General features: G+C 23.6%; 1 protein-coding gene across 3 annotated transcripts in view; it reads left to right on the top strand.

Moving 5' to 3' along the window:
- The window catches only part of LOC126903896 (head-specific guanylate cyclase), a 98558-nt gene that overhangs the window by 12464 nt on the left and 71355 nt on the right, over window positions 1-14739 (top strand). For 2 of the 3 annotated variants that reach the window (XM_050682470.1, XM_050682479.1), the window contains exon 3: window positions 10534-10598. In XM_050682470.1, the coding sequence (XP_050538427.1) occupies window positions 10534-10598 (65 nt within the window). Of the gene's footprint in view, window positions 1-9558; window positions 9644-10533; window positions 10599-14739 lie in introns of those variants that run through there. The other variant, XM_050682487.1, reaches the window with a different exon arrangement.

Consider the following 14739-nt stretch of genomic DNA (forward strand, 5'->3'; position numbering starts at 1 on the left):
TCCCCGTAAACCTCCAAAAAATGACAACTTTTTCACAAAAAATTAACTTTTTCAACTTAACTTTAGAAAGTGTTCCGGAAACTCTGACACTTTTATATATATCTTAAATTAAAGCTAATGTAATATACTTTATCATGGAAAAAAATAATTTTGTTGTTTATTTTGTCTTCACGGTAAAAATGACTACTAAATGCTATTTTTGTGTGAAAATTCTTAATTTTATATTTTACATTTTTAACTTTATAATGCTATAACTTATTAAAAAATGTATAGATCAATACAATTTTTTATGAGAAATTATATTTATATCCGTCTTTCATTCGACATACTTTATCTTAATCAGAATATAAAGAAGGAAATAGCAGATCATGTAGCTTTTGGATTAATCCACCAATTTTTTTTAATTAAACACTATCTACAATGTAGATAGTGTTTAATTTAATGTAGATTCTACAGATTTGCATCGAAGCGTTTCTTATGATAGTGATTTTAATCATTGTTAGATTAAATCTACACTTGACCCAACTATACCACGTCCACAGTGTGCCGCAACCCCCCTGTAATGGGTTTTTTTTTAATTTCTTAAGCAAGAATTTAAACTACTAATAAAAATCAAAGAGAGTCGAGTTGACATAAATTATTAAGATTATAAAAATATTTAATTTTAAAAGGCCAAATTATAAAATTAAAATAATTAATTTGATTAAAATATACATTTTGTTCTACTTATGATTTTTCCTTTTGTAGAATCATGTAAATATTGATTAATTTATTCAATTAAATTACCATAATTTTATTGTAATATTGTTTACTTATTAAGGCTAAATTTATTTTAAGTAATAATTTTTCCAGTGATGTTAACAGAAATTAAATATACTCGTGGTTGTTTTTGTAATTAAAAAAAAAACAGAACAGTGGAATCATGGCATAGTTGAAACAATTATAGATTATATCTGACAGTGATTAACATCACTATTATAAAAAACAATTTCTCATTGTAGAACATTTGTAAACTGAATTGTTTTTAATTGTAGTAAATATCAATAGCTTAAATTTGATAGAAATTAAAAAACCTCAATAATTTTGGAATATTTTCAAAAATCGAGTTTAAAAAAAGGTGGTCTGCTTTAAACTCTATATTGTCTAAAAAATTAAAAATTATTTTTTACTATATACTCTATTAATATTTAATTAGTATCATTCTTTTTATAAGAAAGTTATAATTTCTAAAATTGAGGTTGTAATTTCGACCATGATTGATTCAATTAAATAAAAATCTGGTTCTTCTAGAGTATTGATCATTTAATTCGATCCAGTGAGAGCTAAAAATTTTCATGAACAGACATAAAAAAACTCATCATAGTGAAATCTATATATTTTCAGCTTTGCATCAAAGTTAAAATGATTGATTTATAATTAAAACTTCTGTAATTCAAAGTTTTCTATTAAAATTATCCATACTATAACATAATGTTTTAGCTTAATTTTACCCAAATTTTATTTCGAAAATTGATCAAATATTTAACTCATGAAAACATATTCATGTCTAAATTAAAAGCGAAACAACATTTCTCGTCAATAGTACTGTAAAAATATTATATTTTAGTATTTCCTGAATTTTGTTTTCTGAAGGTTAAACTAATTAACCGATGATATGTAAAAATGTATTGTTTGTCAGTGATGTCTAATAAGTAAAAATTTAAAAGCTTTTGTGGTTGTATTTCCTAATTACAAACTTCAAAACATGCAAGTGTAATATTTGGAGACTGAGCCTCGTTTCCATTTTCACCAGTGGATATGAAATTCTTCAACTCTACACTTACCAACTTTATTTTTTGATGAATTATGCAAAGTAATCCTGAATATTCGAGTATAAAGAATAAAATTTATTCCGTATTTAATAAACGTAAGTATATATTTTTTTATCAGTAAGATACCCTACGTGTTCATTTTTTGTGTACCCAATTAATTTTAATTTATATTATTTACAAGATTATATTTACGCAGACTTATCATTAAATTATAACTGAAATTACTTGAAAATAAAGATTAAAAATGTAATATTTCATGATAAATATTAATGATTCTTAATTTTTATTTCCAATAGAAGTATTAAATACATTTTATTTTGTATAAAAAAAATGTGGATTTTTTTGAACTTTATAACTTTAAATTATATAAAAAGATACATCTTAATTGAATTTCCTAATTTACGTCAAAATGAAAAAAAAAACAATTTTTTTAAAAAATCATCGAGATAAGTATGTATTTTTTTCAAGCATATACAATATACACTATAATTATCTATAAAATTGTAGGGTTTTTTATTTTCATTTTTAGAATACCAAACAGGTTATATTTGATAAAATATATTTTCAAAAAAACTTCATCAATTAGATTAAAATGTTTTTTTAATATCAATATATACTGAACTTTGGCTTTTATTATTTGTTTAGTATTTTGAAAAACTGTATATATATATATATAAGGAAGACTAATGTAAAACGATTCAATAAATGAGAAAAAAGTAAATTTAATTTTTAATTTTTTTTATTTATTAACTGAGTACATTAAAGATCTTTTATAATGTGAAACATTATAATGTTTTTTAAACATGTAAAGATTACAGTTTGTCAAAAAAAATATAGTAAATTCATGTTAATGTTCTTGAAAATATGATCGAATTTGCTATTATTTATAATTTTACAACCAAAAAATAAACCAAACTAACTGGTAATAGCTCTTAGTGCGTGAAAATATAAATAAATAAAGTTATTTATGGTTACGTACACACAATAAAGTTTGGTTAGATAAAGTATTTTTTATAAAGACTACTTGCCTCATTCTATATAACTAATATTTTTAAATTTTTATTAGACAGCAATAAGTTACGTTTTCTATACATGTACAATAATTATACTCAATTATTAACCGTTTTCACAAATATACATCACAAATATATTTACTTAATTTTGTACACTGATACACAGAATGATATTTTTTTCATAACCCGCTCAATTACTTACAGAATATAAATAATTTAAAGATTTTTTTTTTAAGTTACATATTCTTTTTGAATTATTAGCTATGTAATACTTTTTAAGTTAACCTCTTATGTATTATAAAGGTGTCTACTTTTTTTTCAAATGGGAACACATATTTTGAATTTAATACATAACTTTATTTATTTATTATATAAATATAAAACTTTTAAGTTTCAAATTTTTGAGTAAATACTCACAAATACAGGTAGCTAATTAGTTTTAAATGACATCACTATCACAGTCACGAAATGTTTATTGTCAATTATGACTATCAATATATATATATGCTTTCTGTATTGCCAGTTAGTGTATTTATAAGTTCACTATAATGTACCTTACTACTATTGATATTAAATATCGAAGTCATAAATAAACAATTAGCTATCTGTACTTGTAATGTCTGGTGTATTATACATATGCATTAACTCAAAAATGTGAAACTTAAAATTTTTATATTTAATAAATAGATAAAGTTATGTATTAAATTCAAATTTCATTTATTATGAAAATAAAATTTTAAATATTTTATTATTAAATTCAATATATGTATTCCCATTAAAAAAATAAAGTTGAGGCCCTCGTAATACATAAGGTATGAATTTAAAAAGTATTACATAGCTAATAATTTAAGTATAATATGTAACTCAAAGTAAAAAAAAAATGTTTAAAAAACTTTTATTCTGTAAGTAATTGAGCGGGTTATGATGAAAAAAATCAATCTGTTATCTAGAAAAGTTTTTACCAAACCATGGTATCATGAATAATAGATTAGGAAAATTAAAGTCTACAAGCTATAATTAAACTAGAGTGACGTATTTTTTTTTTCAACTGAGACAAAGGCTATCATGATTACCCAACTGTCATTAAAGTAGTTGTTTGTATTAAATATGAAAACTTATTGAACCCATCTCACAGACTAGAATAGTTATGTAATCATTAGTTTTACATCCTCTTACAAGAGACTAAGAGGGTGTAAATTAATGACAACAAAAGCTCTAGGCATTATTTTGAGCCATTTGCGAAGATTTAAAGATAGTTAAATATAAACAATAATCGTGTAAATATGTTTGTTTTACTTGTATACATCATTATAACTGCTATAAAGTTATGGTGCAGTGCATCAAATTATAATGAATTATTATCATGTATAACATACAAAAATAATTATTCCTTAATATACAACTAAATAATAATACAGCTGAATATAATTAAATTGATATAATTTAATTATATTGTGTAACATGCATAACCCCAATTAAAAATCTGATACAAGCTATAAATTATAAATTATAGTAAAAAAATGTATTAGTTTTTGTAGTGCTATTACTCCACGATTTATAAACTTTGAGGATACTTGGTTAAAAATTAACTTTATATTGCTAATAAAATGTAGGTGCCACACCTTAAAACAGAAATAATTAGAGCAGTCTAAAAATGTGCGTGCATTAAATGGAATCAATATTTTTTTAACTGTTTTTACATATTACTATTTGGGCTATAAAGTCTCTTATTTTATGTTGATTTATAAAATATAACTCGTTTAAGAATATTAAATTAGATTAATTGGCCTTTAATAATAAAAATAATATTATTATACTTGAAATATTATTTTTAAAAATTGCCAACCTTTTTCGATTGTAATTAATTAATTTTTTATTACATTACTATGTACTAATTTTACTAAAAAAAAATTTGACATATATTATTTAACAATTAAATTCAAAAAATAAAAATGTTCATTAAAATCACACTGATTAGGACAACATTCAATGACAGTGTATGTAATAATTTTAATTATTAATTAATTAAAATTAAATTTCTTTAACGTATAAGTTATAATGTTACATAACATTTTTAGATTGAAATAAAAAATACCATTTCAAAAAAGATTTTTAAGGGATGCAAATTTTTTTTTGGTCCCAAAATTGCTCAGTTAATTTTTCTTTTTAATTAAATAATTTATATTTTGAGGAATAAATATTCATATAGTTATTCCTCAATGAATGTGGTTAAATTTGAACACATTTTTTTAAATTTCTAAATTACCGCGTATCATGTCGACTAAGAATACTAAATATTTTGAAACTTAATATTACCAGAAAATTATGAATTTAAATCATAATTGTTAAAAATAAACATATTTTAATTCAACAACTTTGTGGTGTTTATCCAAATCTTATGTAACTTTTACAAATCATGATACTTACCCTATCAAGCTGTCTCAAAAGTAGAACACACACAAAAATTTCTGTCATAATATACAATAAAAAAAAGCTTTAAATAGTTCTTTCATATATTTATATCTTGCTATATTACACAAGACTAATGCACTACAATTGTAGTCACATATAAAGAACTATTGATGTTTTGTTTGTAAAAAGTGTGTACAGTGTATTTAAATCAATAATATGTAACTACCATGTTTTTAGCTCAAGTATTATTTGTTTACTATCTTTAGTTATTTTTTTTTATAATTTTTATTTTTATTGGCCTGAATACTAAATTAACTTTAAAAACTATTCGACCTGACTAAAAACCCTATAATAATAAAATATAATTTATATACAATTTTAAAAATGTACATTTATAACGAAACTTTTCTTAGGAAATATTTATATTATAAATTTAATATCTTATAGTTAAATTATCTAATACCAGATTTTATAATTTGTATAGTATTTGCATAGTCTAACGATAGTAGTTTTTGTTTATGGACGTTTGTTTAAAATGTATTTAACAATATTTTGGTAAGTATAATGTAAATTAATAATTTATTACTATCGTCCCAACCGTCGTTATTAGCGTAATGGTCTTAAGTTTTCAGAGGATAACTTTTGAACAACGTGGTTAACAATGAAATTTTCGACACATTACAAGTAGTTCTCAGATGTGCCATACATTTATAAACTTTAGATCAACAAAATTTTACTGCATGTAAAATTACAACTTTGTCAAATGTTATGGTCTGTAAATACTTTTATGCAATTTTAAGGTAGTTAGTGAAGAAGCAAAATTTTGAACCCCTCTTGAAACAAAATAAATTTTGTGTTTTTCTGTTTTAAGTGCCAACTTCTTCAATAGTTTTTACTTTTTTCAATCCGCTTAAACGTCAGTTATTTACTAACTCTATAGAACATAATGCACACTCAAAATCGTCATTAAATATATTTTAGTAACATATTTTGTAATCAATAAAATTTGGCAGCTTATGACCCAGAAAATACCACAAAGGATTACTATAGTATTAATGTTTTTATCGACGATTCTAAAAGTTTGGCTGTACGTTAAATTATGAGATTACATAATAATTTGGCTATTTATATAGTAATGTATTGCCAACTCTGTCGAATAGAGGAAAAATTTCATCAAATTATTAAAATAGTTTTTTCATAAAAAAAAAAGTCAACCCATGAACAAAAACAATAGTTGGGTTTAAATAGATTTATTAAACTCATTTTTTATTGTTTACGATATAAAACATAAACAGGAATTTTGTGTAAAGTATGCATATTTTGAAAGGTTACCATAAAATGTCAATTATTGGTTTACAATATATTATTTTTTTAAGCATACAACAGATTTTATAACATCAAAGCAAACGCAACCTCTTACAGAGAGGTTTGGTCTGCATAAGAAATTAATAATAACAATAAACAATATATTTCTTGTGCAAAACGTATTGCTTGTTGAAACTACACAAACGGTCCATATAATAATTTCATATAATTGAAATGAATCGGAATGCTTTGTTCTATAAAAATAAAATAAAATTTGTAAACATATTGAACAAAAACTTTCTTATACGAACAAAATACTGCCGTTGTGTAGTCAAAAATAACATTAATATAAGCCTTTAAAAATCTAAATATTAAAAAATGTATAATATTTAATGAGATACTATTAAGAAATTGAAATGCTATCCAAAATATTTGACAACCTACATTGTTATAGTTTTGTTAAATGAATTTAGTATGTACATTCATAAATTATTCACGTACTATTATCTTAGATACAGAAAACAATTCTCGCTAACATAACATCACATAACATATTACTTATCGGTTTGATAGTAAAGAATAAATATAACATTTTTAGTTTAATGGTATTTACATAGTTGAAAGTAAATACAAACACAATAAAATAGTAAAAAAATAAGTGAAAATTATTATTGAAACTAGAGAAATATTAGTACTAAATTATTTTATTATTATTTTGCAAATGTTATGACTTGAATAAATTTGTACTCTTCCCTAGTGAAATTATTTTATATTATTTATTTACTACTTAAACTATACAAGCCTTATTGTTTACAACATTTAAGAGAATTCTATATAAAATTTTAACACCAATTCCGAACCAATTAAATTATTATAAATAACTGAACATTTTATTTTTCAACTTATATATTATACTTTAACGCAGCGAAGGGTAACAACTACAATTATCCTATGATTACGACTGATCCTATCTAAATCAAATATAAATAAAATATAAAAAAATAATTTGACATAGTTATGTTAACTAACATTTTTCTATGTCAAATACATTATATCATTAGGCTAAGAAGGTACATGTTTTCTTAAAATGGTTTTTTCTCATTTTCAGAAGTGTAGACCGTCCTCTCAACTGTCTTTTCCTACGGTAACGGCGTGTCAAAACTTATTCCCTATTACTCCTTTTCTTTCGTCATGCCTTGCACCATTAATAAGTTAAAATAACTCAGACGCTGAACAACAACGCAAACAATAAACAATAAATCACATTAATACTCACTGTTGTTTCTTATTTAGTTGCTTTTATTATTTCATGTTATTCTAAATCAATACTAGGGGGGGGGGAGTAAAGCATGTCTGTTTATTTTTATATCTGGTTAATTATGAGCCGCTCCACTACTCCCACCCTTAAATAAATGTGCTAATATCTTTTAAATTACTTATTCAAAAGTTGCTATCAATCAGTCATTATATTAATTTGATCATTATCTTTTTTTTAAGCTAATTAAACGTATGTTCCTATTAAAAAAAAACTGAATTTTATTTAATGAAGAGAGATAGTACCATTTTTTTAAATTATAACATAACATATTATTAATTTTCGAAAAGAAAAATTATAATATACTTTATACTTTAAATGATATTGCGCAAGTCATAGTTAATTAATCACCCTATATATTTATAATTATTTTTGAAATTTAAATTATTTTGTTATTTTGTTTTTAAGTCATTTTACTTTAAATTTAATCAAGTACGTAAAAAATAAAGTCAGTTTATTTAAGTTTAGTGGCTGATTTATAAATATTATTAATTTATACTCACAAAATCAAATTTTTGTTTAAAGATTATAGCTGATTATTTACAAACAACAAAATTAGTATCCAATTACAAAGTATCAAAGGAATCTAAGAGTTTTCAGAGGATTGTTTTGAAATTACGAATAAATAGCTTTTGTTTCGAGCAACATATTACTAAACAACCGAGAGCCTATTTCAAATTATCATCACAATGTAGTACAGACTACTATTAACTCAGTACAATTGCATTTGTTAAGTTTAGGTTTTATATAAAGAAAAAGTTCATTCCAAACCAATGATACTGGTATTTATGATGGATGATGAAACTCCTAATTTAATTTCAAACTTACAATTGTACAAAGTTTGAAATTTGTCAGTTCTAAGAAGAGAACTACTTTAGGTAGAAATGAACGCTATGAACACTTTACAAAACTCTAGAAAACATTTTTTACTATTAAAAACGGGCATTTAGGTAACTGTTATTAATGATTAAATTTAAAAATAATTAAAATATAAAAATTGATAATATATAAAATTATTTTAATCTAAAATTTTTAATTAGTTTTATTTATTAAATTTAACGTAATCAATGTCTTGCAAAACATTTATTGCATTTTATTAAAAAATATTCAGTTTTTTTTTTTGTTGTCCAGGGACGTAGTTTATTATTATTAAATAATATTATTATTATTAATCGTGTTTAACACCCTCTCTAAAAGCTATTGTTTTTGTTAGAGAAGACGGGAAAACCTGAAATAGCATAACGATATCGAAAGTCGGTTACTACGCATCGAGATATAAAACGTTACTGAGTTGAGTAGGCCGCCCCTACTTAGTATTTAGAATAAAAAAGAAGGGCTTGAGCCAATGAAAAAGTTTTAAACGCTTTTAGTGTATATCTGTTAAAAAAAATTATAAATATTTCAGTTAATTTATTCTTATGTATAAATATTCTTATTTTATATGCTATTAGATTCTTAAAGTAACGAAAGCTACATTGGTCTTACCATAAGTTGTCTTTTTTTACAACTATATTGCTAAAAATTTGATTCAAGAAGCTTATTTTTCTTTTACTTAAGATGTTGTCGCTTAAGATACAACATCTCTGTCTCATTTTTCAGGAACTTAACTTATCAGGAAAGCGATAAAGTAGTTAGTAAGTGTTATGAATATCATATTTTTGACAAAAAGCTTTTTTTTATTTCTTTCAGACGACAAATCGATTTCCTACGATATTTAATACAAAAAAATGGTGCTAATCAATTAAGTCGAAAAATGAGATATGAATTGTTACATCTTAAGCGACTATGTAAAATTACTCTAGGGTTAATTTTTAAAATACCTAATTTACTTTTATATTTTTTCTATTAATAATTATTGTTTTTAGTTTTTTGACATTTAGATTAAAATCGTGAAAAAACATTTCAGAATTATTATTATGAAATAAGTAGTTAATTTAAGTAACAGTTATTAAAATTAACGATTTATAAACACTGAATTATCTACATCAAAATAGCCGACTAATTTAATAACCTCTCTCTATTGGCTGTGTAAATTTTTATCAATGTCCTTTCTCTTTATTCTTTATTATAGTCCCATATTTTATTTCGTAAATTTGAATAAATTACCTAACGGAAAATTCTATCTCTTCCCTTCCCAAACAATTCAATATTATACTGGGAGCTACAAATATTTGTATGAAGTCTGAATCATCATAGCTCTTATGCAAACGACTTCAAGGTCGTATTTTTTAAGAAACACAATATATTAAAATTTCGAGTTGTAAATATTTTTAATCACTAAATGATAATTAAATATTTAATTTAATTACTAATACATTTCACATAATAACGAAATATATTAACAATTGATTAATAGAGATATATACTTCAAAAATTCAAATACCAAAATAAAAATCATGCTGAAATTTTGTTTTTTAAAGTTTTTTTTTTTAGGTTTCATATGGATCTCGGTTATGACAGATTTCAATTTTCAAATTATTTAGGTTTTAAAAATAGTTCTTAAGGTTTTGTTGCCTAGTTCTGAAAATTATCTTTATTACTGTATAATCACATATATCATTATTTTTAATGTCTAACGGTGCGAAAAAAGGTTTTAGGATTTTCCAAAATAGGCAATTTTTTCTATGTTTTATAAAACTTATTTATAACTAATTCTATTTATTTTATTTTGTTTTAGAACGAGACTATTTACAACGCCTTTAGTTCAATAACGGCGGATTTTCCAGAGTATGCTGAAATATTGTAAGTAAACATATATGATTATTTTAAATAATATCGTACAGCACGTAGTAAAAATATGTAAACTTTTATTTATTTACCAACTCAACATAAAGAAGTAGAGGTTAATTATTAAATTTAATAGAAAGATAATATTATATAAGAGTACTTGTACAATTATATAAGTATAATAACATTTATAAATAAGTAACTTTTGAATTGACAACAAATCAATCTATGGACTAAGAAAAGTGTGCTTTAAACGATTGGGTATGGGTTAAAAATTACCTGTACCTGTTTGCTTATCATTTTTTTTTACTATGAAAATCATAGAATTTTAAAAGAATTATGTGGACATATAAAACTATTAAAGGGAACCTGTATTTCAATAATTCATAATTTATAAGTTTTAAATCTGGATAAAAAATGCATGTTTATTTTTTGTGTTTAATATAAAAATAAAATGTAAAGCTTTAACAAGGAAAATGTATTTCCTAGTGAAAAGTCATCTTAGTATTGACGCGTTTAAGATTAATCTCTGTTTTATCCGAGTCTGTGGAAAAATAAGAACTATACTTTTAGCTTATTTTATTCTGGTAAAACAAGACATTGAAAAAGTGGTTTATTTGCCACAGTAGCCTACATAAATATACTTTATAGGGCCCAGTAGAAAACTCCATCAAACAAAAAATTAACCAATACCCAAAATCCATGATTTCAAAAGATTAATATTACGTCTTTCTTTAACTACACTATCTATTTTCTTAAAACATTTTATATTTCAAACAATTTATAGCCCTCCATTTCCAATGGACATAATATTTTTAAAAATGTGACAATATCGTAAAAATAAAAACAGTACATATTGTTTTGATAAAATTAATTCTTTTAAACATTTACACAAATTTTTTTTTATTAATATTATTACTATTTAACTTTTTTACTGAAAAGATTATGTTAACATGACTTGAAAACCCTTAATGAGTTAACTTTTTGTTAGTTATTTAAATAATTAACTATACATTTATCATAAGGTATTTCACAATTTACATCAAAATAGAAGTTTTGATTTTGGGCAAAAATTAAAACTTATGTTTTTAATATAAATCATTAGCTATCACTTATTTTTAAAGTATTAATTATTTTTGTATAGACAAAATAATATTAAAACATAAAAACAGAATTAGATAAAACGTTGAAACAATTTAATTATTTTAATTATTCACCCAAATTGTTTTATCTTAGAACTACTTTAGCTTTTAAATTGAAAAAAAAGTTATTGAATATTGGTTAATTTTATTCATCATCACTCAAAAAAATATTCCAATAAAGAAAATCTTTTTTCCCTGCTTCTTTCAGATAAAATACAAACTTAAGTTTTATACTTCAATGGTTGAATAAGTTTTTAATGCTCAATTTTGTAATTTACGTTTTGATGTTTAATCCAATTTCCAAGGAATTAAACACAAAAGTATTTTAATAAAAATTGTCGTTCGAAATAAATATATCTATTAAACAATGACAGTTTTGTAATTTAATAATTTTAAACCACAAAATCTAAATATAGGTTATCTTTATTCAGAATATCCTGATGAAATATTGTGGCCTCAGGAAAGATTATGTGATAGCAGTAAAACGAATAATAGCATTGAACGTGTAAGAAGTAATGCATTTGAAAAAGGATGTTCCGTGTGAATTATCTAGACTGCTGTGAAATAATATAGAGATGTTGTGGTGTTAGTTCGTGAAACTAAATAAAACCCCAATTAATTATACTTCTTTCAAGACATCAGCAGATCAAGAACACTTTTGTTGTTGACACTATACATATCCAAAAATTCCAAAAAACAATGACTTATTTTTTCTTTATATATATATATATATATATATGAAGAATAAATTATCAATAATTCAAAATTTACTAGTAATAAAACTCACAATCAAATATACCCAATAATACAGTTTTTTTTTTATAAATAAATTAGGTGATTATTTAAAGACATATATTGTATTCAAGTTGAAAGAATAAATTTAATATTGCGGTATCAAAATGTTGGTGTTTGTTGTTACATTCATTCAGCTTGTATATTACTTATAAAAAATAATTAATCATATATATTTATATGATTACTTTTAATAATCTCCAGAATTCTTTTAAACTAAAAGTCAGTATAAGGTTAAATATCCAATCCTTTAATAAAAATCGATCATATATTTCGAATATAAATTAATTATATTATATTTGGAGAAGTCTGAATATTGAACAAAATAATTCACTGTGGTTGATGACGAAACCGGATATCACTAAGTTGAGGTCACTATAGTTCTAATTGATAAACATAATTTGATTGTGGCATGGTTCTGGATTTATAATTTTCAACGCTTCTACCACTATGAAAATCAATTTTGAAGTATATGACATTTGTCAGTACAATAAGCTGACAAGAGGATTTAGGAACTTATAAAAGCTAGTAGTTATATCTGCTTCGAATAATTGAATTGTCAAGCGTCCGAAAACGAATTGATAATCTAAACGGTCCTACAGTGTTGTTGAGGTAGATAAATATGCTGCAATCAAAATTTCTCTAAACTTTACGTAGAATTTCCATAAATAAATTATAAATTGTTTAAATTGTTACTTCAAATTTAATAGTATATCATTGAAAGTTGTGATTTTTATTATAAAAAAAAAAAGATATTACCAATATACTTTTTTTATTAATCGAACAATGTTTCCAGATTTGAATGAATAAGGTTAACTCAATATATTTAATAAGATTCAATAACTATACATTTAAAATTATAATTTTTTTTATTTTAAATGAACGTTGATAGAAGAAGAGAAAGATCGAAAAAGAGGTGATTTGATGTAATTAGAAATGACATGAGGTGATATGATGTTGTATGTATAAATGATGTGAGAGATGGTTTCAAATGAAAGTTTAGGATACGGATGGCCGACTCCAAGTAATTAGGTAAAAGGCGAAGGAGAAGAAGAAACTAAGATCTTGGGTAAATAGACCCCATATCAATACTATACCATAATCTTCTCTGTAATATAAGTATAATTCATAAAAAAACGAACCTTAAGCGTAGTCTTATTTAATAAAAATTTAAGTTCCATCTAAGAGTTAATGTCAACCATTAGGTTGGTTTATACTAGCAAATTTTCAAAATTAGGCAGGCGTATCCTGGGAATTTACAGTAGTTGAGTACAGTGGTTTTGTGCTTATCTGCTGTACTAGGGTACATAGTGTTTGCCGCCGATAAAATTGATGAGTAGTACGTACCCATACAATAATTAACAGTAGTAGGTGAAATTTAATTTCAGAGCCTGACAGTATATAAAGTATACACTGCATCATATTACAATAGTGGTATGAATAAAAATTCATTTAGTAAAAAATCTTAGTTTTTCTGTTTAAAATGTATAAGTATTAAATTTAAGTAGTTTACTTGTTGAAATTAAATATTTATCTTTGATTTAGGTAAGTAAAAATTTATTGCATTTAAAATATATGGTCTAAACTGGAAAATTACCCGATCCAACAGTTAATTCAATGATAATTTATATACTCAGTAAATAATTATTGATAACAAATAAATATTAAGTCCTCAACATATACAACACTTAATATTTAATTGTTTAATGAGTTATTTTCTTAAAAAATCTTAAAAAAATTAACATCAAAGTAAAGATGTTCACTTTATTTGATATAAATTCTTGTAATAATTTTTGATAGGACATTTTATTAGTCCAAACAAATTGTTACTTGGATTTAGACAGGTTTGTCTGAAATTCGACCTCAGTCGATATTTTATAGCTGAGGTATGAAGATTGTACAAATTAAGTAACTCTTCTCTTAATGCTCTTAAAACAGACTTATAAATCAATTCGCTATACACATTGTGCTCTTAACCACCGTAGTTAATTTTAAGAATATAACAAAAACTAAGCGAATAGCTTAAGAAATGGAAAATTACATTTTGGTTTTTAGGTTATGTTTTAAACCATATAGTGGAATTACCTGTTCAAATACTGCTCATATTACATGTTAATATTCAATAAAAGAGAATTGTAGATAATACTGAGCGCAATAGGAAAAATACACGGTCGAGCGTATTTCAAAGCAGTTAGTATTAAGTTCAAAACCATTTCATCGTT

Source organism: Daktulosphaira vitifoliae, unplaced genomic scaffold (assembly GCF_025091365.1).
Source record: "Daktulosphaira vitifoliae isolate Bord-2020 unplaced genomic scaffold, ASM2509136v1 Scaffold_1, whole genome shotgun sequence".
NCBI lineage: Eukaryota > Metazoa > Arthropoda > Insecta > Hemiptera > Phylloxeridae > Daktulosphaira > Daktulosphaira vitifoliae.